The sequence below is a fragment of the Pecten maximus genome, chromosome 13 (genome assembly GCF_902652985.1).
Source record: "Pecten maximus chromosome 13, xPecMax1.1, whole genome shotgun sequence".
NCBI classification, from domain to species: domain Eukaryota; kingdom Metazoa; phylum Mollusca; class Bivalvia; order Pectinida; family Pectinidae; genus Pecten; species Pecten maximus.
Window position 1 is genome coordinate 38,668,310 of NC_047027.1, and position 26,452 is coordinate 38,694,761.

The 26,452-nt window shown below is 39.0% G+C and overlaps 2 protein-coding genes and 1 long non-coding RNA gene across 4 annotated transcripts; 1 reads left to right on the forward strand and 2 right to left on the reverse strand.

Annotated features, from left to right (window-relative positions):
- Positions 1–140: 140 nt before the first annotated feature.
- LOC117341491 (testis-specific serine/threonine-protein kinase 3-like) lies at positions 141–1,856 on the reverse strand. Its single transcript, XM_033903366.1, has 2 exons — positions 513–1,856; positions 141–459 (listed from the first exon to the last, which is right to left on the reverse strand). The coding sequence occupies exon 1, from the start codon at positions 1,734–1,736 to the stop codon at positions 636–638; it is 1,101 nt and encodes a 366-aa protein (XP_033759257.1). The 5' UTR covers positions 1,737–1,856; the 3' UTR covers positions 141–459; positions 513–635.
- A 3,544-nt stretch (positions 1,857–5,400) lies between these two features.
- LOC117340983 (POU domain protein 2-like) lies at positions 5,401–24,137 on the reverse strand. The gene is given in 9 exon segments (XM_033902776.1): positions 5,401–6,189; positions 6,191–6,354; positions 7,886–7,955; positions 8,584–8,775; positions 10,321–10,629; positions 11,592–11,903; positions 12,203–12,346; positions 16,355–16,458; positions 24,012–24,137. Coding segments are annotated over 9 exon segments (1,875 nt in total). The 5' UTR covers positions 24,031–24,137; the 3' UTR covers positions 5,401–5,628.
- Positions 16,533–16,977, forward strand: LOC117340984. Of its 2 annotated transcripts, none has more exons than XR_004535528.1 (3): positions 16,533–16,611; positions 16,722–16,859; positions 16,945–16,977. It is a non-coding gene; the product is annotated as an uncharacterized LOC117340984 (long non-coding RNA). The 2 variants fall into 2 exon arrangements; XR_004535527.1 differs by having other exon boundaries at positions 16,592–16,611; positions 16,678–16,859.
- Positions 24,138–26,452: the final 2,315 nt, after the last annotated feature.

Below are 26,452 nucleotides of genomic sequence, written 5' to 3' on the forward strand. Positions count from 1 at the left end.
CCAGACGTAATATTGAGTAACTTAAATCAGGTGAAACATGGCGGCATATTAACACATGTGTAACATTGAACGACACAACAACATATCTTATATAAAAATAGTTTATTAACATATTACCAAAACATTACAAATGGTACAAAGTTTACAAAGGTATAGAGATTAAACAAGGTGTACAGTATCGGTAACATAAACGCCTATATCAAAATTAATGTTAAATATTACAAAAAATATTACCTAAAATACTTAGAACGTAGAAATCATGTTAAACATATATTCATGTAATATACTCAAATTTAGCGATTTATCAAAATCCCCTATAATTCACTGGGAAATGCATTAATTACAACAAGATTTTTGTCATAAAATAATTTTTGACGAACTTATAAACTGTTCTTATAAAATATCCCCTAAATGTTGGACGCTATGAGTAAAATTAGTGTTAAAAATTATGTAAAAAATACACGTTATGCCCCACATATTTTCTTATTAATCCTAGACTTTATTACCATTTAATTGTTATCGATGACGGCCCATTAGATATAACGTCCGCGGAAGTGAACTTTTTTCAGATCAAATGAGAAACAGCTATGTAACTCCGTGGCATTGCCGACATAAAATATCCAAGCGGACAGCATTCACTGGTCATTTGTGGACTGGATCGGAGCAGGATTAGACTTGCTGGATTTCCTTGTCACGTGACCTGTAGATACTGCAATTTCACGCTTCGGACAGTCCGATGGGGACGCGGAACAGTGTTCCGTGAGCCAGTGGTGTTGGAGCAGGCCATATATGTCCGGTCTATCATTGTAATCATACCGGAACATCCACAATATCAGTCCCTGACAGTCTTCCGACACAGGTTTCTTGAACTTTTGCCAAGGGAAGCTGAGGTTCTTTTGCTCCTCTAATACCCCTCTGTTTCCTTTACTCTCGTCAAATGGCATTTTGCCGGTGACAAGTATATAGAGGATGACACCAATTGCCCACATATCGGCCTTACGCGTATCATACGGCTGTCCTTTGAGGATTTCCGGGGCAGCGTACGACTTTGATCCACAATACGTCCGACTCAACTCTTCGGACGTCTCTTCTTTCACGAAACCAAAGTCACATATCTTAATATTATTGTCGGGGTCTAACAACAGATTTTCCAGTTTAAGGTCCCGATGGGTGATGTTCATTTCGTGGAGATACCGAACAGCATCCCCGATCTGACGTACCCAGTAACCAGCGCGATTTTCACTGACTGCGCCGTTTCTCTGTATAAATCTTAAAACGTCCCCGTTTTCAGCATATTCCAGAATCATGTACAGACGCCGGCTATCCTCAAATATTTCCAAGTTTTGTACGATATGAGGGTGCTTCAATCGTGGCCAAATCGCCACTTCACGAGGGAGAAACCTTTGTTGGAAGTCTTTTGGAGCTTTTCCTTTGTCGACAATTTTCACTGCGACTTTCTCCCGATCGTGGTCGAAACATCTTGCAAATTTAACTTTGGAATAACTGCCAGTTCCCAGAGTCTGTCGGACCAGATAGCCCTTCCTGGCAAGAACGGCGCGATAGGTGGGTCGATAGGAGATCGTCTCAATTTTAGAGGATGACGAAGACGAGCGGCGATGTTCTACCTGCTCCACCTCGCCCTTCATCAACTCCAATTCCGCCTGAAGACTTCTCTTTCGCGCCGGGATTGGATCATCAACGGGCATCTCCAGTTTCTGTCTCTTTATAGTTAGCATTCACGTTGGATATGGTGACAAAATGACATATAAAAGGATATTCCGTTATTCACATAGTCGAAGCCATCCGCCATTATTTTGGTAACGATGGTTGCATTGCCTATCCACAATATCAGAATGAGGCATAAAAGGGATCTGTTGATGACGTCACTGTAGTCATAACGTCACCGTACATTATTCGACGCGTTACAGGTAGACACCGTAGCTCGTTGGAATCGTGACTTTACAGAAATCTTAAATAGTTTGGACTTTTCCCCACCCAGTAATGGATAAGAGAAAAATGAGGATAGGCAGTAGAGTCCGCCTAATATTATTTTTCCGTATTTCACCCTTTTGGTAACAGAAATTAGAGTAGTGTGCCGGGGATCGAACCTGCGACCCTAAGCTTGCCAGTTCATAACTCTACCAATCGCGTTAACGGGAAATTCCGTCTCGCGCGAAGCTAGCAGATGGCCGTATCACTTTGACCAAGGTTCTAACTCAAACCAATTCCTATAGCATTGACTTCGAATAGTATAGTCAATGACAGAACTAATATGTAACAGGAAAGTGGGTAGTGTGCCTCTAAAGGGGATCTAACTCGCGACCCTCGGCTTGGAAAGTCAGTCGCTCCACTAATTGCATGAGGGCAACGCCCCTATCGTAAAGCTAAATGGAAGCTTTATCATTATGCACATTTAAAACATGTAACATTACTTCCTATTTATAAATTACCTGTCAAACAAAACCTGAAATAAGCACCGGTGTTCATTATGTAAGTATGACGACAGAAGTTTGATGAACACACCATTATGAATAAACTGGTCCCGTAATCCTTGTTTGACAACATTTTAATTTATCTTTACTTGTTAAAATCTGAAGAAAGTTCAATATATTCTAACTATCTGTTTAAGATATTGTTGGAAATATAACTTATTCCAAAACGTCGAAACACAACACGCTCTAATGTAAGATTTTGGAGTCATATGACCGATATTAACCTCGATATACCAGGCTTATACTACATAAACAATTTCAATCGCAAAATAGTACGTTACAGTTGTCATCCAACCTCGCACCCCAGGGGCAATTTCGTTATACATTATTGTAATAAGAAAATTTCGATATTAGACGTTGGTTGTGACGATTGGTGTCACCAGATGTGAGGACCACCTTTTGTCAGTTAAGAGTTGGGAAGTTTGTGCGAGTTGCGAAATTGGGAGTCCAATGTGAAATGTGAGTAGGAAAGTGATGGGTTTCGAAATCAAAAGAGTTGATATATTATGTGCATCGTGGTTGCGCGTGGCAGTAATAAATTCGTTTTTAAGTGAAGATAACGGTATTTCAATTACAACGAGTAAAACACGCGAAGAGGTGTTTATATAAACATAAATTGACATGTGAAACATGAGAAATATATGCACTAATGGATTACTTATTACAGGCAATCGCATGACAAAACTAAAACCATTCCCTGAAGACACGTGCACTGCGTTTTACGTATTTTGGCGGGAAAAAACATAATGTATGTTATAATGTAATTACGAGCACAGTTCCCCGAAATCGTATTGTCTTTTATGATGACGTATTAAATACACTGATACTATTTTATTAGATAATTCTATCTACGCCCTGGTGACCTGTCGATTGTACCATAATACGTATTCTTTGTATATGTTTGATATGAGACGAAAATCAGCTTGACAACACTCAAGACCGGTACACTCTCTCTTTTTCTGTTATTTCACGAGAAATGCATTCTATTTTAGTTTAAATTATATTTAACATTTTTCATTTCAAATAATGTCATATTAATTCACACTGATTCTAGAAAATGTAAGCTTATCTGAATTCGTCGTAATATGTTTTAGTTCATTCTGTGCATGTGAACTTACCACATTATTGATGTGAAGCTGTCCATTAACCTGTACATCTATATATATATATATATAGCTAGCCTTTGTATTCTTTACAGTGAGTGTCCCTCCGCGTAAACTTTGTTTGTTTATTTCTGGTACATTAACCTTTTTGGAGATCTACTGATGTCTTTGAAACTCCGGGGCCGCGGTGCCCGAGTGGTTAAGGTGTCCCGACACTTTAACGCTAGCCTTCCACCTCTGGGTTGCGAGTTCGAAACCTACGTGGGACAGTTGCCAGGTACTGACTGTAGGCCGATGGTTTTTCTCCGGGTACTCCGGCTTTCCTCCACCTCCAAACCTGGCACGTCCTTAAATGACCCTGGCTGTTAATAGGACGTTAAACAAACAAACCAAACTTAGTAGGCTTTATGGTCATATCAAGTTTGGTTTAATGAGTTGGAGACGTTTGATTACTTGTTTTCTTCAGACAGTTAAACTTGAACATTGAACATTGAACGGTGAGGATGTGTGGCAAGATAGCTAACCACACTTTAAAGGTGATTAAAGTTTAATCTTAATGAAAATTAGTATATATAACACAATGTGTACTGTTGTTTAACGTGGTACCCATAATACAGCCGAAAGATGCCGACATCCGGTTTTTTTTAAATTAGAATTGTAGCTATTTTTCCTGTGAAATCTTCGGACGACTATTATTTCTGTCTCCAAACATGATGTCCTTCTCTGCTAAATTGACGTTATGATAGGGTATCTATTTATAGATTGTATATTGATGACGAAACCAATGTAATCATGTATAGTTTACTCATTGGTCTGTTTTTAGGAAAATCTCACTCATAACATAGAGACCAAAGATTTGATAAAAAGTTTTTTTTCTAATAATCAATAAAGAAATACCACATACAATGTATTATATATATAGAAGAGAATGATTAATCATTGGTATAGAACACATCTCCTGACACCATATACAGATAAAATAGATTATGTAAAAATGGTTGATTCAACTCATTGTCACGAAGCTGATGTAAACCTTGTTTGTGAGAAATTGTTTTTTATGTTACGATATCGAGATAAATCCATCCATACTTGTTAACTTGCCGGAGTTTCCATTGAGGAGGGGCACTCCCGATCATGGATCCTAAATTTAGACGGGAACTAGAAGGAAATACAAGTGGGTCTATGAACTACCTACCCTCAGAGGCATGTAATTGAAGCATGTGCAGTCCCCAATTAAGGAGGGTTTGACAAGTATGTATATCTACATGTATCCAATGACGTACACTACTTTTACACTTCCATTGGCGATTTTTGTCAATGTTATTAAACGACATGGTAGTTTTTAATGTTACAATAATACAGACCGAGAAATGATAAACTAGTATTTTATGTATGAGTCGATGTACCCAAAACGCACGTGCACTTGGACGTTTTGGTAAAACGATGTCACACGTCCCAGTATAGTGATATCCACATTTTTATACCTTAAAGAGTATTCTCTATCTGATATTCATTTGATATTTATCCATGGAATTCTCATTAAGAAATAGCAACTGTCAGAATTAATGAGGACCACTGTCTTCTTCCTCGCTGCTGTTTTTTTACGGAAAAGCATTTGGCACTTTTGACAACAATTTCACACTGTTGTAATCACAGGCGTCTGCATCTAGTTAGTATTTACAAGGAAGAATATTAGCCCCTTCTAGTAGAGGATTCAGAAAGGGGCTAATATTTTTAATACTACCCAGATGCGCAGAGGCCTGTGGTTGTAATCTGAGAAATGAGGACAATTTTAAACAATTGTAATCTGAGAAACGGTCATTTATTGAAAATAAAACAATATGAATGAAGTTCCTTTAATGTAAGTTTTCATGATATAATTCAATCTACCTTGTGCTGCAATGTTCACTAAGTACTATCAGGTAAACCAAGAATAACATGATTTCAAAGGAATGCATAATATGTTTTGATGGTTAGAATTTCAATGGAAGAATGTCCTGTACCCGAGATACACATCACAACCGTACAGCAGGTCACGTGCACGTATCCATAGAAACAACACCCGAACTTGAAATGTTTAAAGAGGATTGGTCCATGTTGCTCATACTTGATGGAATAACCATTTGGTTGGAAGCATTTGCCTGTATTAACTTTGTCATGATGAGGTTTTGGTTACTGAGGGAAATGCTCACCGGAATGTTACCAGAAACGCTCCCTAACGACACCTGAGCATTATTTGAGGGAGTTACAGTGGAGGGTAGGGTTGGAGTGACGAGACTCGACACAGCTGTAGGGGACAGCCCCTTCACTAGCTGGACAGAGTTGGTCGATGATACGTAAGAGGACGGTGGGTTGATACGTTTCTCCTTTTGCCGTCGATTACAGAACCACACGCGTACAACCTCCTTTTCCATGTTGAGTCCATTAGCTAGCATGCTGATCTCTTCTGATGAAGGTTTTGGTGTGTTAAGAAAGCTCTTCTCTAGAGCAACACGAATTGTTGTTTCAATACTGGTACGTTTCTTGCGTCTGCGTGACACTGACTCTGGTGTGATGACACCGCCAGGGCTTCCAGGACATGGCGCTGCGTTGGCAGGACATTGAATCAGCATCCTTTAGCCAGGTCTGTAGAAGTGGCTTCAGTTTACACATGTTCTTAAAACTTAAGTTTAACGCCTCAAATCTGGAGATAGTGGTCTGGCTGAAGTCGTTACCATACAGCTTACCCATGGCCAGGCCAACATCACCCTGCGTGAATCCTACAAGTAGAAGGAAATTGGATTTATAGCAATTACTGGGTATCATTGTACTGAAATAAATTTACTGCCAAGGATATCTCAGTGCCCGACATTAACCTAGTCCCTAGTTTTTATGTTTTAGCAGGGAAACCTATAATAAAGAAACCTAGATATGGGTTAAGATCCATGCAGAACTTCCATGTTTTAGCACGGGAAACCTATAAATAAAGAAACCTAGATATGGGTAAAGATCCATGTAGAACTTCCCATGTTTTAGCACGGGAAAGCTATAAATAAAGAAACCTAGATATGGGTTAAGATCCATGCAGAACTTCCCATGTTTTAGCATGGGAAACCTATAAATAAAGAAACCTAAATATGGGTTAAGATGCATGTAGAACTTCCCATGTTTTAGCACGGGAAACCTATAAATAAAGAAACCTAGATATGGGTTAAGATCCATGTAGAACTTCCCATGTTTTAGCATGGGAAACCTATAAAATAAAGAAACCTAGATATGGGTTAAGATCCATGTAGAACTTCCCATGTTTTAGCATGGGAAACCTATAATAAAGAAACCTAGATATGGGTTAAGATCCATGTAGAACTTCCCATGTTTTAGCATGGGAAACCTATAAATAAAGAAACCTAGATATGGGTTAAGATCCATGTAGAACTTCCCATGTTTTAGCACGGGAAACCTATAAATAAAGAAACCTAGATATGGGTTAAGATCCATGTAGAACTTCCCATGTTTTAGCACGGGAAACCTATAAATAAAGAATCCTAGATATGGGTTAAGATCCATGTAGAACTTCTCATGTTTTAGCACGGGAAACCTATAAATAAAGAATCCTAGATATGGGTTAAGATCCATGTAGAACTTCTCATGTTTTAGCACGGGAAACCTATAAATAAAGAATCCTAGATATGGGTTAAGATCCATGCAGAACTTCTCATGTTTTAGCACGGGAAACCTATAAATAAAGAATCCTAGATATGGGTTAAGATCCATGTAGAACTTCTCATGTTTTAGCACGGGAAACCTATAAATAAAGAATCCTAGATATGGGTTAAGATCCATGTAGAACTTCTCATGTTTTAGCACGGGAAACCTATAAATAAAGAATCCTAGATATGGGTTAAGATCCATGTAGAACTTCCCATGTTTTAGCACGGGAAACCTATAAATAAAGAAACCTAGATATGGGTTAAGATCCATGCAGAACTTCCCATGTTTTAGCACGGGAAACCTATAAATAAAGAATCCTAGATATGGGTTAAGATCCATGCAGAACTTCCCATGTTTTAGCACGGGAAACCTATAAATAAAGAAACCTAGATATGGGTTAAGATCCATGTAGAACTTCCCATGTTTTAGCACGGGAAACCTATAAATAAAGAAACCTAGATATGGGTTAAGATCCATGTAGAACTTCCCCGTTGATAGAAATGGAGAGAGAAGGTTAGTGGGCATTAAGATATATAACATGGAGGGATATGATAGTGAAATACAATGTACCCTAGAAATAATTGGGATTTTAACTCTTACCAAGCTCAATCCGTCGCCTTTTAAAAGTTTTAGCAAACTGTTCTAATTCTTCCAGATCGATGTTTTCTTCCTACAAAAAAAGACAATACATACATGTAGTTACATTCCTAAATCACTTATAACAGTAAAACATAACAATGTTATATGGTATAACATATCAAATCTATTGTCTCTAGGGAAAACATAATGAAAATTAGCATTGTAACTGCTAGTAAATGTACCGCCTGCAGCCTGTACAGGACATTTATATAAGGATATAATAACAGACACAAGTCCTCAGAAAATTATCAAAATGAATCTGAAATCCCGATTACATAGCTACAACTTTAGTACTGATCCTCACACTTCAGCATTCAGTAGTGTATAAGAGTTGTATTTTAATTACACTGCTATTTTACTACAGGTGACCGAGGACATTCACCAGAAGTTCATTCTGCGGTGTGAGAAATTGACATTCACTGTAAGTTCATTCTGTGATGTGAGAAATTGACATGCACCGGAAGTTCATTCTGTGGTGTGAGAAATTGACATTCACAGGAAGTTTATTCTGTGATGGGAGAAATTGACATTTACCAGAAGTTCATTCTGGCAAATCTGCGGCGTGAGAAATTGACATTCACTGCAAGTTCATTCTGTGGTGTGAGAAATTGACATTCACAGGAAGTTCAATCTTCGGTGTGAGAAATTGACAGACTTACCGGCTGTAGTGTGAGGGATGTCGGACTGAGAGGTGGTGAGACTGTGGGGTCTGACTTTACGTTGACACTGAGACTGACAGCCGGACTGACATGGTTACCGAGCGCTGTGTTGGTAGTGTTATTGGGGAGTGTGTCCAGTTTCTTCATCGACTTCAGTGTTGTTGGAGATAAAAACTGGCCTTGTGAATTAATCTGCATGATAATAAGAAATAATTAATTTTCTCTCCTTAAGTTATCAGTTTTCATACTCGGATGATGGTAATGAGGAAAACATTAACAGGCCAATGTCTACCTAGCATGATGTCTACCTAGCATGATGTCTACCTAGCATGATGTCTACCTAGCATGATGTCTACCTAGCATGATGTCTACCTAGCATGATGTCTACCTAGCATGATGTCTACCTAGCATGATTGATTTGTTAGGTTTGTTATATCATAACCTGTCACAGATTTGTTATATCATAACCTGTCACAGATTTGTTATATCATAACCTGTCACAGATTTGTTATATCATAACCTGTCACAGATTTGTTATATCATAACCTGTCACAGATTTGTTATATCATAACCTGTCACAGATCTGTTATATCATAACCTGTCACAGATCTGTTACATCATAACCTGTCACAGATTTGTTACATCATAACCTGTCACAGATTTGTTATATCATAACCTGTCACAGATTTGTTATATCATAACCTGTCACAGATTTGTTATATCATAACCTGTCACAGATTTGTTACATCATAACCTGTCACAGATTTGTTATATCATAACCTGTCACAGATTTGGTTCAGTAGATAAAACAGTAACTTAAAACCTTCCTTTGGCGTGTGATTAACCTTTCAACCTTACAAAACTTTAGTGGACTCTGCCATTCATTCAAAATTTGAAGTCCAATATGGTAATAAGGGGTGAAGGGTTAAATTTCACAAGATCCCCAAAGTCAACCACTGTGAATTAAGACCGAGAAGCCGGCATCAGGTAAGGTATAAGCTCACAAACATTTTTCCTGTTATTATTTTTCTAATATCAAGTTGTTTAAGAAATAATTAACGATGATTCGTGTATTGTTGCAGGATATACAACGAGGACGAGGATATTTTGCAATTAATTAATAACGAAGGCCGCAGGCCTGAGTTATTAATTAAAATTGCAAAATATCCGAGTCCGAGTTGTATATCCTGCAACAATACACGAGTCAAAGTTGATTATTTCTATTCTACCATGTACTGTTTAGTTCTGAGATCGACCTCTTTCTAATAGAAAAACAGCAAGGAAACCCCGAGAAAACCTTGTAATTTATTTCTTGAGTATTGTATTATTTGTTGATGAAATATACAGGCAATACAGTACTACGATCAAGAGCATCTATCATATGGCATTGATTTTGAAAATTTAAAAAAAAAAAAAGGATAAAAAAAAGAAAAAGAAAAAGGAGGGGCCTCCGTAGTATTCGAACTCGCGTCGTGATAAAAAATTATTGAAAGACTAACCCATTAGCCCACTCGGCTATAGTAACCTTTTATAAAACGGGTGAATATTAGATATATAAAATTGTAACAGCCGTGACTCACTACCATGTATTATTGGCACGAGCGTGGGTTATTGGAAAATAATACATGGTTTTAAACCAATCAAAACTGGCGTTGCATAGCAAACATGGTAGAATATTGTGTAATACAAGTGTGGTGACTACACCATATACATCTGTAAACCTCAGATGATCGTGACCTGTTTGACAAGCTGTAGAGACTGGGCGACATCTGTAGTCTGGATAACTGGCTGTATTGCTGTGGGCATCTGTTGTTGGAGTGACGACTGTATCTGGCTGATTGCAGGCTGTTGTTGTGGTAGAGTCTGATGTTGTGGTGGTTGTTGCTGTGGCTGAGTCGGCTGTTGTTGTGTCGGCTGTTGTTGCTGTTGTTGAGAAAGCTGCTGTGTCTGTTGCTGGGGCTGTTGTTGTGGTGGCTGTGTTTGTTGTTGTTGTTGGGCAAGCGTTGCTAGGGTTGTTGCAGTCAGACCTGGCAGCAATGGAATACCCTGTCGGGGGAAAAAAAAAATTACTCGTTAACATCTTTAATTATAAATACATGTAAACATGTCTGACTATTTTTAATATTATAAACTAAATCTCTGAGGGAATAATAATATATATGGCTTGTTTGAAGGAAACAGATGGTTTATATTTATCAAGCAGAAACGAAATCTTGACAGATGAAATGGACATGGATGATTCTATAATAATTTATCACCTGGAGCAGTCAATGGGTACAGTTGTGGGATCGTACTCCAAGAACAATAACAACTCCCACACTGATAAAAAAAATCATATTTCTGTAGAAAACAATAGGTTCAGGACAGAAAGAAAGAAGAATGTCTTCATTGAGACCTTCCTCAACAAGCTCATTAACCAAATTGTATTTAGGATTACAAGTTTCCAGCAAATTTCTAGTCTCTTTGGTGGACTAATTAAGATATTACATAATCTACTTATAATGTTATAAATGTACTTTAAACTTCCATCATATTGATCATTACAAGATCACAGTTGTATAATTTATTTTTAGAAGTGTTGATGGACATAAGATGACATAAGAGACTACAGAATTAACATTATAAATGTACAGGTAGATCATGATCAGGGTCACATAATTTACTTTTAGAAGTGTCCATGTAAGTATGTAACTATGTTTTTTTTTATTATTATCACATTCAGCCCAACAATAAAAATTTCATTAGAGCCAACAAATGATGAGATTAGAGCCAACAAATGATGAGTACAAAATGGGTTTTATTAAACAAAACATCTTGTTCTGGATGGTCACATGACCTAACTCACCTGGTTCTGAATGATCACATGAACTAATTCATCTGATTTCTGAATGGTCACATGACCTATCTCACTTGGTTTTCAATTATTACACATGATCTATCTCACCTGGTTCTGAATGATCACATGACCTATCTCACCTGGTTCTGAATGATCACATGACCTAACTCACCTGGTTCTGAATGACCAATGGTTGCAGCCCTGCAGCTAAGTGAGCAGGATTAACAAAGACAATCTGCTGTGTGCCAGACAACCCCTGTAGTGCGCCCGCGACACTGGCAGTGAGCATCGGTGTGGCCTGTATCTGTGGGGTGGTGGCAATGGAGGTAGGCTGAGGCTGGGTGACAACAGCTGATGCCTGGCTCGTCTGGATCTGCTGTAACTGGAGCTGCTGCTGCTGAAGCTGTTGTTGAAGTTGTTGAAGTTGCTGTAAATCCTGTGTGCCAAACTGCAGTCCAGGGTGGAGTGATGCTGACACAGGGATCTGTGTATATAAATCAAATTATATTCTGGAGCTGATCAACTATTCAATGTGACACATTTTCATTGAAAAGCGTGCCTCGTTGCTTCAATCTCTTGATATAATTATTTAAACCACAAAAAGATTTTAACTTCACTATATTCCATTGTTACAATGCTACAATATGTATTATATTAGGGGATCATTGCCATTTAAATCTATTGAGATCAATGTGACTACAAGTAACACTAAGCTGTGAGCCTAGTTTGATAATGGACAGAGTGAACATCACTGAACTCTGACATGACAGGCTGTGTACATACCACGGCTGGCTGTCCGAACTGGTTCTGTATGAAGAAGCCCTGGGGCGTTGTGGCCAACTGAGGTGCTGCTGCTGCAGCAAACTGTGGCAGTTGTTGTAGTAACTGGAGTTGTTGGGCAATCGTAGTGGGAGCTGTTGTTGTCGCCTGAGAACACAGATTTAGAAACTGCCATCAGACCATGATAAACCCATAACATTATGAAATCTGAGATCTCTTAAAGTACTGCTATCAAACAAGGAACAGTACTGCTATCACTTAATACAACATACATACAACAAGGCCTTTAACGATCACCTAATAACATCTCTACACTTAAATATAATATACAAGGCCTATGATCAACCAATGACCTTTCTACACCAACAACATCAGACAAGGCCTTCCATGATAGCCCAATGACCTTTCTACACCAACAGCATACGACAAGGCCTTCCACGACAGCCCAATGACCTTTCTACACCAACAACATATGACAAGGCCTTCCACGATAGCCCAATGACCTTTCTACACCAACAAGGCCTTCCACGACAGCCCAATGACCTTTCTACACCAACAACATACAACAAGGCCTTCCACGACAGCCCAATGACCTTTCTACACCAACAACATATGACAAGGCCTTCCACGATAACCCAATGACCTTTCTACACCAACAAGACCTTCCACGACAGCCCAATGACCTTTCTACACCAACAACATACAACAAGGCCTTCCACGACAGCCCAATGACCTTTCTACACCAACAACATATGACAAGGCCTTCCACGATAGCCCAATGACCTTTCTACACCAACAACATACGACAAGGCCTTCCACGACAGCCCAATGACCTTTCTACACCAACAACATACAACAAGGCCTTCCACGACAGCCCAATGACCTTTCTACACCAACAACATACAACAAGGCCTTCCACGATAGCCCAATGACCTTTCTACACCAACAAGGCCTTCCACGATAACCCAATGACCTTTCTACACCAACAACATACAACAAGGCCTTCCACGATAGCCCAATGACCTTTCTACACCAACAAGGCCTTCCACGATAGCCCAATGACCTTTCTACACCAACAACATACAACAAGGCCTTCCATGATAGTCCAGCAACCTTTCTACACCAACAACATCAGACAAGGCCTTCCACGATAACCCAATGGTCTTTCTACACCAACATCAGACAAGGCTTTCCACGATAGCCCAATGACCTTTCTACACTAACAACATACAACAAGGCCTTCCATGATAGCCCAATGACCTTTCTACACCAACAACATACAACAAGGCCTTCCACGATAGCCCAATGACCTTTCTACACCAACAAGGCCTTCCACGATAGCCCAATGACCTTTCTACACCAACAACATACAACAAGGCCTTCCACGACAGCCCAATGACCTTTCTACACCAACAACATACAACAAGGCCTTCCATGATAGCCCAATGACCTTTCTACACCAACAACATATGAGAAGGCCTTCCACGATAGCCCAATGACCTTTCTACACCAACAACATATGACAAGGCCTTCCACGATAGCCCAATGACCTTTCTACACCAACAACATCAGACAAGGCCTTCCACGATAGCCCAATGACCTTTCTACACCAACAACATACGACAAGGCCTTCCATGATAGCCCAATGACCTTTCTACTCCAACAAGGCCTTCCACGATAGCCCAATGACCTTTCTACACCAACAAGGCCTTCCACGATAGCCCAATGACCTTTCTACACCAACAAGGCCTTCCATGATAGCCCAATGAGCTTTCTACACCAACACATACGACAAAGCCTTCCATGATAGCCCAATGACCTTTCTACACCAACAAGGCCTTCCATGATAGCCCAATGAACTTTCTACACCAACACATACGACAAGGCCTTCCATGATAGCCCAATGAACTTTCTACACCAACACATACGACAAAGCCTTCCATGATAGCCCAATGACCTTTCTACACCAACAACATACGACAAGGCCTTCCACGATAGCCCAATGACCTTTCTACACCAACAACATACGACAAGGCCTTCCACGATAGCCCAATGACCTTTCTACACCAACAACATACAACAAGGCCTTCCACGATAGCCCAATGACCTTTCTACACCAACAACATACGACAAGGCCTTCCACGATAGCCCAATGACCTTTCTACACCAACAACATCAGACAAGGCCTTCCACGATAGCCCAATGACCTTTCTACACCCACAAGGCCTTCCATGATAGCCCAATGACCTTTCTACACCAACAAGGCCTTCCATGACAGCCCAATGACCTTTCTACACCAATAACATACGACAAGGCCTTCCACGATAGCCCAATGACCTTTCTACACCAACACATACGACAAGGCCTTCTACGATAGCCCAATGACCTTTCTACACCAACAAGGCCTTCCATGATAGCCCAATGACCTTTCTACACCAACAACATACAACAAGGCCTTCCACGATAACCCAATGACCTTTCTACACCAACAAGGCCTTCCATGATAGCCCAATGACCTTTCACACCAATAACATATATAGTTAGCCAACAAAGGTCAGATTCAGTCCCCATCTGTGAGATACTGTCCAGGTACAGAAACCAGGGTGAAGCTACATCAGAGCCTAAGGTCACAAGTTCCTATAGTTTATGACACTTGTTGGATCATATGACCTAGATTAAAAGATTGAAAAATACCTTAAAGATTTATTTTAATTCTTTGAATATTGAAATTGATAATTGCAAATGAAAAAGAAATGAATAATTACAACATAATATTGAAATTGATTATTATCAAAAATATCCAAATGATGTCTTTTTCATCAGAAAAAAAATCAAATCAATCCAATCATGCTGAAGTGTGCTGATAGGCACCATTATACAAATGTACTATTTATGTTTTAAAACTGTAGTAAAGAATTAAATTATCACCAGCGGAATATTCTTGAATTTCAGTCTGAACTTTTAAATATGCCACAGAAAAATAAAAAATCTAAATATTCATATACTGATGAGATTACCAAAGGTGAAATGGTCTGAATACATTTACATAAAACCAACTGGATTAGCATTTAGATTAGACTAATATGTAAATTGTGATGATAAAACAGGACTGATTAGCATACAGCCAGTGGGATGTTATATCATGAATATTCATGACAGATCTGTTACAATATTCAGATTACATGTGGCTTCAGTGTGACAAATAAAAACCAGAGTACTGTGGATCAGAACAATATATGCCTGTCGAATGCCATACAGTGGTATATATATGTATCACCTGAAATATTACAAGTGTAGCTGGCATGATATACATCTCACCTTTCACTACAAAGTCAATTTCTAACAGTTAGAAAAAAAAACTTGATATCATAATTATAAAGCCTACCAAGTTTCAAATAAATCAATAGAAAGCTGTAGAAGGTGATCTCCGGACAAGATCCAAGTACCAGAAATGAACTTAGGGCAAAGAATTTTGGAATAATGATTGAATCAAAATTCTTTCCAGACAAACACAATTCAACATGTCATGATTATAAATCCTACACAAAGAAATCTGTTTAAAAATGTAGATCTCCAGACAAATATCAAATACTGAAATAAACAAAAGAATTCGAAGATACCCTGGTACTTAATTTTTGGCAAAAATATCTGAATCTTTTCAGGGAAACACAACTTCATATCATGATTATAACTTAACGTATACCAAGTTTCAAAGAGTCAGTCCAAAATGTAGGAGATGGAAACAAAAGATTCCACCAGATGGACAGACAATGCCATATAATATACACCCATCATATTTGACAGGCGGATAATTTTTTTTAGATTTCAAGGTGTTTGCTCTTCATACATTAGAGTAGACTACCCACAAGATTAAGGCCCAACACATTATATAAATTACAGATTTAACATGTAAACACAGGAGTGTCACTTCATGGAAATATTTACGGATCTTGTTATATAATTACAACTGTTGAAATAGGTTTATACTAAAGTACTGTATGATTATAATTTGGGGATGACCCAGATCTGGGAAATATACTTCTGGGACTGTTACAGATTTCGGGAATATACTCCTCTGAATTAGGAACAGATTTTGGGATTTTACTACGTTTCCGGACCATATTTGTTGGGTAGTTACAGATTTTGGGAACTTACCAGATTTAGGGGTTTGGGATCACTGTCTTCTCCGGATCCATTGGGTTGAGCACTGTTGACCACGGACAGCTCACCCGAGGTGGCCTCCCCATTCATCCTTACCCCTACAACAAAAATACTGCAAAATACAGTATTACAACATTTTTATTTGCATATAACTATTCCAAAAAGTTGTGGAGGGGATATAAGGAGAGGTAAAGTCTGAAGTTATAAGGATACAGAGAGGTAAAGTCTGCATGTGGTAAGGATACAGAGAGGTAAAGTCTGTGATACAGAGAGGTAAAGTCTGTGGTACAGAGAGGTAAAGTCTGTGGTACAGAGAGGTAAAGTCTGTGGTACAGAGAGGTAAAGTCTGTGGTACAGAGAGGTAAAGTCTGTGGTAAGGATACAGAGAGGTAAAGTCTGTGGTACAGAGAGGTAAAGTCTGTGGTACAGAGAGGTAAAGTCTGTGGTACAGAGAGGTAAAGTCTGTGGTACAGAGAGGTAAAGTCTGTGGTACAGAGAGGTAAAGTCTGAAGTTATAAGGATACAGAGATGTAAAGTCTGCATGTGGTAAGGATACAGAGAGGTAAAGTCTGTGATACAGAGAGGTAAAGTCTGTGGTACAGAGAGGTAAAGTCTGTGATACAGAGAGGTAAAGTCTGTGGTACAGAGAGGTAAAGTCTGTGGTAAGGATACAGAGAGGTAAAGTCTGTGGTACAGAGAGGTAAAGTCTGTGGTAAGGATACAGAGAGGTAAAGTCTGTGGTACAGAGAGGTAAAGTCTGTGATACAGAGAGGTAAAGTCTGTGGTACAGAGAGGTAAAGTCTGTGGTAAGGATACAGAGAGGTAAAGTCTGTGGTACAGAGAGGTAAAGTCTGTGGTACAGAGAGGTAAAGTCTGTGGTAAGGATACAGAGATGTAAAGTCTGTGGTAAGGATACAGAGAGGTAAAGTCTGTGGTAAGGATACAGAGAGGTAAAGTCTGTGGTACAGAGAGGTAAAGTCTGTGGTAAGGATACAGAGAGGTAAAGTCTGTGGTACAGAGAGGTAAAGTCTGTGGTACAGAGAGGTAAAGTCTGTGGTAAGGATACAGAGAGGTAAAGTCTGTGGTACAGGGAGGTAAAGTCTGTGGTAAGGATACAGAGAGGTAAAGTCTGTGGTACAGAGAGGTAAAGTCTGTGGTACAGAGAGGTAATTGTGGTAAGTCAGAGGTAAAGTTGACAGAGAGGTAAGTGTAAGTCTGTTGGTACAGAGAGGTAAAGTCTGTGGTAAGGATACAGAGAGGTAAAGTCTGTGATACAGAGAGGTAAAGTCTGTGGTAAGGATACAGAGAGGTAAAGTCTGTGGTACAGAGAGGTAAAGTCTGTGGTACAGAGAGGTAAAGTCTGTGGTAAGGATACAGAGAGGTAAAGTCTGTGGTACAGAGAGGTAAAGTCTGTGGTAAGGATACAGAGAGGTAAAGTCTGTGGTAAGGATACAGAGAGGTAAAGTCTGTGATACAGAGAGGTAAAGTCTGTGATACGAGGTATCAGAGAGGTAAAGTCTGTGGGATACAGAGAGGTAAAGTCTGTGTGTACAGAGAGGTAAAGTCTGTGATACAGAGAGGTAAAGTCTGTGGTACAGAGAGGTAAAGTCTGTGGTAAGGATACAGAGAGGTAAAGTCTGTGGTACAGAGAGGTAAAGTCTGTGGTACAGAGAGGTAAAGTCTGTGGTACAGAGAGGTAAAGTCTGTGGTACAGAGAGGTAAAGTCTGTGGTACAGAGAGGTAAAGTCTGTGGTAAGGATACAGAGATGTAAAGTCTGTGGTAAGGATACAGAGAGGTAAAGTCTGTGGTAAGGATACAGAGAGGTAAAGTCTGTGATACAGAGAGGTAAAGTCTGTGGTAAGGATACAGAGAGGTAAAGTCTGTGGTAAGGATACAGAGAGGTAAAGTCTGTAGTAAGGATACAGAGAGGTAAAGTCTGTGGTACAGAGAGGTAAAGTCTGTGGTACAGAGAGGTAAAGTCTGTAGTAAGGATACAGAGAGGTAAAGTCTGTGGTACAGAGAGGTAAAGTCTGTGGTACAGAGAGGTAAAGTCTGTGGTAAGGATACAGAGAGGTAAAGTCTGTGGTACAGAGAGGTAAAGTCTGTGGTACAGAGAGGTAAAGTCTGTGGTACAGAGAGGTAAAGTCTGTGGTACAGAGAGGTAAAGTCTGTGGTACAGAGAGGTTAAGTCTGTGGTAAGGATACAGAGAGGTAAAGTCTGTGGTACAGAGAGGTAAAGTCTGTGGTACAGGGAGGTAAAGTCTGTGGTACAGAGAGGTAAAGTCTGTGATACAGAGAGGTAAAGTCTGTGGTAAGGATACAGAGAGGTAAAGTCTGTGGTACAGAGAGGTAAAGTCTGTGGTACAGAGAGGTAAAGTCTGTGGTACAGAGAGGTAAAGTCTGTGGTAAGGATACAGAGAGGTAAAGTCTGTGGTACAGAGAGGTAAAGTCTGTGGTACAAAGAGGTAAGGTCTGTGGTACAGAGAGGTAAAGTCTGTGGTACAGAGAGGTAAAGTCTGTGGTACAGAGAGGTAAAGTCTGTGGTACAGAGAGGTAAAGTCTGTGGTACAGAGAGGTAAGGTCTGTGGTACAGAGAGGTAAAGTCTGTGGTACAGAGAGGTAAAGTCTGTGGTACAGAGATGTGTGGTTATCTAAGCCGTACAGGAGATAACGATGCCCTACAGTTACTGTGTAATTAGCAGTCTAGAGCCATGTGATATGGTCCTCATTTAATTTGTTAGCATGACAGGTGTAAAATTATATTAATTACATTGCATTGACACCACACTAGCAGTTCTTAATATTCATGAAGATATATATCTGGTTCAATGCATTTCAATTTGAAATTTACATTTATGGTAAAAAGTTAGAGAACCTTTGATTTAATCATCTAATAAATCACTGGTCGTTTTTGAATTTCTGATTTCAATTTCAAACACTCACTGTATATAACACAATTTTTGAAAGCATAAAGAAGTATAATTTATACAATATAAATGTATAAGTACAACTTCCCATGTACTGATAAAATTGTATCCATTATCAATGTTCATACTCTTCTGAAAAAAGATTTTTTAATTAAACCATTACATTATACACACTCATACAGTATATACCTTTAAAATGTAAAATTCATTTTAATTCCACAAAAAAAGTTTAATCAATCATTAGTGTCAAAGGTACTGAGGAATCACGGATGAAGAAAAATGAGAAATGTGAAAACAGTAAAAAAGATGGATAATGTTAATGTTCAATACATGTGTAATATGCAGGACGTCTTTGAAGTTGTAGGTTTATTAGTGGAAATTAAAGGTAAAACAAGAGGTCCCCAGTACGGACCTAAACAACCATCACCAGCAGACTACCATACAAAGACTTATAATATTCACGTCACTTTCAGTAAAATTCCACTAAGAATGTGTTTTCTATTATGGTAGTTTTGGTCAGCAGGGGAGTATATATTCATGATCAGAAAGTATCAATGTTAAGCAAAGTTTGAGCTAATTTCCCCTTTCGGGGAACCACCAGTACCCCCTCCTGTTCCTATATATATATATAGCTAGGGGTAAAACAAATCTTTTAAAGAAATGGTTGCCCCAACCCCAAATAATGTTTCAGACCAATTTGGCTGGAAGCCCACTCATCAGGCTTAGGAGAAGCAAAATTTTCCAAAAGTTCCCTTTTTGGGGCCTCGTCCCTTTGTCCCTAGGTGCTGAACCAACCTCATTTATTTAAGAATTGATTTTCCTCCCCAATGTTTCAGACCATATTTGGTTGAAATCTGCATTGGCATTCTGGAGGAGTAGCGTTTTGAAAAGAAAAGTTTAATATATGAACAGTGGCCATGGACCACAACAGATCTAGATATCCTGACCCTTCAGGTCAGATGACCTATAAATCAACATATTGATATGATACATTGATGACGTGATTGTGATTTAACTTTACTACATTTAACAAGATAACAAATCAAGGTCTTAATTATGCATTGAAGTGTATAATTTACATCTGATCAGGGCAGGAGTATAAATGACTTGAATGAAGACAAAAAGATGACACGAGGGTAAATGTAGTGGCCATTATCTACAATGGATGTCCTTTGATCATATAAACAATTAAATTTGTGACATCTTTCAAAAGATATGTTGAGAATAAACTTGTGCCACCATTATGTAAGTAAGGTGTCAAACTGTGACCGACTTTAGTACTGATAATACAGAGTTGTAACACTCCAAAATTTATATCATTTATCATATAGCACCTTATTCACCAGATGGTGTAGAAAAATGACAAATTAGGTTGTGATGAATTTCGTTATTCCTAAAAAAAACGTATTTGTTTTGTTTTTAGGGAATTAATGTACTGGCAACAGCCAGAGTCATATGAGAAAAAAAAATCCCTGATTCTTCAGGGGGTCAACTTTTAGTCGTCCTCCATGATCAACATATATACATTGTGGGATACAGCAGGCCTTATCATTGGCTTCTCATGCAAATATCCCCGAACATAAGACAAATGAGAGGGAGGGGGTCCTAAAAACCATGACAGGAAACAGATTTTGGGGTTCACATGGTATATTGTGCCATCTGGTTTGTAATTTAGTCTTATCCCGACAATATCTGAATATCTCCACACCACATATTGGAGATGATTACTAGTTACAATGACAGCCATTATTGATATAACCACAGTTCATGTAGACGACCATTAATATTACTTTATGTCCCCTTCAGACGGATTTTTGAAATCAGAAAAAAGTGGCAAACATCTAGCACCTGCATGCCCAGCCACAGTATCCAAATCTATTGCCTCTGTTTCTCTATCTAAAACAATTTGTGCTGAGTATACTTTATTGTTAAATCATCATTGTGAACTTGAGGATGTCTGGAAAAACACGAAAATATCATCATTGTGAACAATGTACACTGAACTGTTGCTTACACTGTACTGTACGTTCCTTTAATACATTGATCATGAGTCACTATCAATCAATTCTTGACCATTAAGTGGTGTGTATTGTCTCAAACTCAGGACATACCTTGTTCATTGATGTAGTCACTAACTACTACAAGAAGATCCCATGCCACCTCAAAATGACCCTGGGCGCCCCCCCCCCCCCCAAAAAAAAAAACCAAACAAATTATATATAGAAAAATACCAATGAAGAAATTTTTTGAGACAGAAAGGTCAGATGGTAATGAAATTGATAAAGTAGCTTGCTCATAGAGCCTTCCAGATATCATTTGGATCTGACCTATCCAGATCTGACCGGGGCCTCATTGAGGGATTGTTGCCAATTTGACCCCATTTGGCTCTGATCTGGACCATATACATGTATGTATCACAATTTGGCTGCGTCTTTGACAATGGAAGGTTCCTGCAAAATTGTATTAAATTGATTTGGTCAGAGAAACAATCATGCCAATACTCAATTGTGTATGACTCATGTGTACAGGATGGCTGATATAAGACTATGACTACTTGATCATGAGAGAAGCTGAATTGTTCAGAATCACAGGAAATCATATCGATAATCAAGTTACTACATACTTATACTGTCAATTATGTATATATATGTATACGTAATAGATTTTCATTTCAACAGTATGTATTTAAATTTGAGTTGTTTGAATTCATCATTGCCATTTACTGTAAATCACTTATATTTCGCGAGTACATAATTTCGCGAACTCACCTCATTCAACTTATTCGCGATTACATAATTTCGCGAATTCTGATCTCGAAATGACTCAAAATTCGCGAATGACGTCGGCGATATTTCAATGTGGAGAGTGAAGTGAGTTGTTTTCAATGTAAATAAAGCTTTCACGCCCGTTCATACAATCTGATATATAAGTATATATAATCTATCATTCTATAATTACTTTTACGGCGATGTCTGTTCACCAACTAAAGATAACGGTAGATTCAAAATGGACGCCACTTATTCTTGTCATTCTTATATAAATATTTGCGAGGGATTTGAATTCGCGTTTGACTCTCCTCGCGAATTAACGCGAAAATAAATCCCACGCGAAATATAAGTGATTTACAGTATATACGCTGTCATTTTTTTATCTTTTAATCTTTTAATTATCATATATTTATGTAAATAAGTGGTGCTTATTTTTAAGAATCTCAATTATCTTTTATTACACACACATGTGCACATAATTAATTCACAGCAATAGGTTATAGTATTTTAATGTGTTTGAATATCTACAAATAATCCCTAGTCCACAAACAAGTTCATGAATCCCATGTCCACAAATAATCTCTTGTCCATAATAGAACCCATGTCCACAAGCAAGCCAACAAACATGTCCCTTGTCCACAAATAAGCCCATGTCTACAAATAAGCCCTTTCGTCATTTTTGCAGAATTATCAATTTTAAAATAGTAAGATAAAAATGGCCAACGAGTTAGTCCTCATCAAACTTAAATACTAAACTTTACACTATATATTCAAATATATATAATAACATTAATTGTTAAATATGATCCCTACGGACAAAGTATTACATAAAGAAAATCTCAACAACTCATCTTTAGTGCTTTCGTCTCATCTCGACCTGAAGGATCGGCGAGATGCGATGAAAGCGCTAAAGATGATCTGTCGAGTTTTTCTTTATAAATATCTATATACATAAAGGGGAAAAAAAAGTTGACATCACATCTTTAGTACTTATATTGCATCTTTGTGATTCTTCAAAAAATCCTTTTTGATATTTAAACAAGTAAAACCCACAAACATGAATGTAAGTTAATTATATATTGGTGTACCCTATATTGTAAGGCCCATATATGAATCTCCATTTTAGATTATAACGCAGGCTGATGATCCAGACTACTATATATAATCCAGACGTACGGCTAATATATATATAATCACTCATTATAATTGGGAAGCCTGCTAAATAGCTATATACGTGAGAAATGATTCTGTTTTAATTTCAAATGAATTATATAAATTCTTAGAATACAGTTTAAGTAGAGAAAATATTTTATAGATTGTGGAATGCAGTATTTACTGGTGAAATGAGATAAATCTGTTCACATACAGGTAAGTACATATAAATGTATAGGTAATTAAATTATCTCTGTGTGTACATGTACATGTGATATCAGTGTAAGCTGGTAAATCAGGAGACAGGATTACAACTCTTATAAAATATATAACTCATAACAATATAGATATATATTTCCCATGAATATAATATACAACATATACTGTACCACTAAATTTCAGTAATATACATGTATGTATATCATTTAAATAATTACAGTAATCGTCCATTATAGCGTTCAGTATCGCTTCCAGACCAGTTGTTTCAGGTGACATTTTATAGGAAACTTGTATCTAGCAATTTATCACAAAATAAAACATTCACAAATAATTATAAGCAACTTGCAGTATTTTTTTTTTAATCTATAGAAACATAACATGTTTGTACTAACAGATAAAAGCTTGTATAAAATCAACGATTTAACTTCTCACTTAAAACCATTAACCCGTCCTAAAACTCTGAGTGGAAATTTATCAAACTTGATATCTAAGTTTGTAAAAACAAGTAAAACCAAGTAAACTATCAAGTCAATTCTTCACAAAAGTTATCATCGAGCCTAAAAATTAATAAAAAATATAATTACCGCAAAGTTTTCTTCTCATGTTGTTCCCCGGAATTAACTGATAAAAGTGAAAGCATATTTACAGCGTCTATATAAATATGTATGGATCAAAATATCCACTTTATGTAAATGAGGTGTGTTGTCAAAGAGTTCAGTTGTACTATTGTGTGGAGCTTGACCTCCTTTCTTAATATGCAAGTGTACTTTTAAGGAGGTAGAGTAAGTGTCACAGTCTCACGGTTGACTATACGCCACAATGACAAACCCACGGCATGCCAGGGGCTAATTTCGTATGCGCTTGGCAATAAATATTTAAATGAGGCCTTTTGTCAAGATGTAAGAAGTTATACAGTAAATGTTAAAACAGGCCTCAACTTCCTTCATTTGTATATACACAGGGCATCACCATGAATAATGACGTGAGAAGTCAGTGTACTTTTTAGGGATGTCCTCACAGATGTTACATGGAACAAAGTAATGTAACTTTTAACTCAACTACTTCTACCTGAGGAAAAATATCATCAGCATTGTAACAAAGTACATATTCAATAGTTATTACATTTTAGCTTGAAGTAATAATGAAATACAATTCTAAGACTTATGAATAGTAATATAAAAGGCAAATAAATTTGAAAAGATTTTTTTTCTTGTGATTATCTTTAAAATGATCACACAAACATGAAAACTGTTGAATATTTTTCCGTTAATTCATAGTGACAGATCTCCTGTGTGATAAAATTATTCCTCAGGCCTGAGGTACATACATAGTGGGGCTCATATGGGGGCTCAAGGATTTGACAACACTACCTATTACAGAAAAACACTTCTTTGTTAATAAAAATACCCACTTTATAAGAGGCATAATCTACAAATTACACTACTGATGTATCATCAACCAGCAACACTGGGCCGACCTCTACACAGAGATGAGAGGACAGAATTGTGCTCCTCAGTATTTAATATTCCCTTTGGACGCCACACTGCTTTTTATTTATGCAAATTGAATAAATCTGAATTTCGACAGCCATATATACGATTATTCAGGATTTGCGCTGGGATGAACCTACTTTGTACTTTTATAGAATACAACAGCTTTATAAATATTTATGAAGTCTGTGCCCAGGAATATATCAGGGGGAGTGGTGATTGTAATTGTCACATATATAATATTCAGCTTAAGTTGTCTAGGGAAGGAAGATGAAAAAGACAAGGAGGTGAGACAGAAGAAAAAGGTGACAGGGAGGAGAAGGTGACAGGGAGGGGAGGGAAGGGGGACAATGAGGGGAGGGGGACAGGGAGGGGAGGGTGACAGGGAGGGGAGGGGAGGGGACATTGAGGGGAGGGGAGGATAGGGGACAGGAGACAGGGAGAGAGGAGGGGACAGGAGGGGAGACAGGGGGGGGGGGGGGGGCAGGGAGAGGAGGGGAGGGGACAGGAGGGGAGGGGACAGTGAGAGAGGAGGGGACAGGGAGGGGAGACCGGGAAGGGACAGGGAGGGGACAGGAGGGGAGGGGACAGTGAGAGAGGAGGGGACAGGGAAGGGAGAGAGGAGGGGAAACAGGAGGGGAGGGGACAGGATAGGAAGATGACAGGGAGAGGGACATGGAGGGGGAGACAAGAGAAGTTGACAGGGAGGGGGAGGGGACAGGGCAGAAGGGAAGGGGGAGGAACAAGAAGGGCAGACAGGAAAAGAGAATTACAGAGGGGAGGGGACACAAAAGGGTGACAGAAGAGGACAGGGAATTGGAAGGGAAACAGGAGGGCGGGGCATGAGAAGGGGATAAGGTGGTCAGACAGGAAAGGAGGGAACAGCAGGGAGGACAGACAGGAGGGAGGCGAGTGGGAAAAGGATTGCTTACAGGTAAGGAAAGACAAAAGGAAAAGGGGACAGGAGATTGATAGGGAAGGGAGAAAGGAGGGGAGGGGGCATGAGAAGTGGCAAAGTTGGGATGGACACCAAAGGAGGGGACAGGAAGTGCAGACAGGAGAAGAGGGGAACAGTGATCATGAGGGCAGACGGGAGAGGAAGGGGACAGTGATCATGAGGGCAGACAGTGATCATGAGGCCAGACAGGACAGGAATGGGGCAGTGAGGGCAGACAGGAAAGGAGGGGGACAGTGAGGTCAGACAGGACAGGAAGGGGACAGTGACCACGAGGGCAGACAGGACAGGAAGGGGACAGTGAGGGCAGACAGGACAGGAAGGGGACAGTGAGGGCAGACAGGAAGGAAGGGGACAGTGAGGGCAGACAGGACAGGAAGGGGACAGTGATCATGAGGGCAGACAGGACAGGAAGGGGACAGTGATCATGAGGGCAGACAGGACACGAAGGGGACAGTGAGGGCAGACAGGACAGGAGGGGGACAGTGAGGGCAGACAGGAAAGGAGGGGACAGTGAGGGCAGACAGGACAGGAATGGGACAGTGAGGGCAGACAGGAGAGGAAGGGGACAGTGACCATG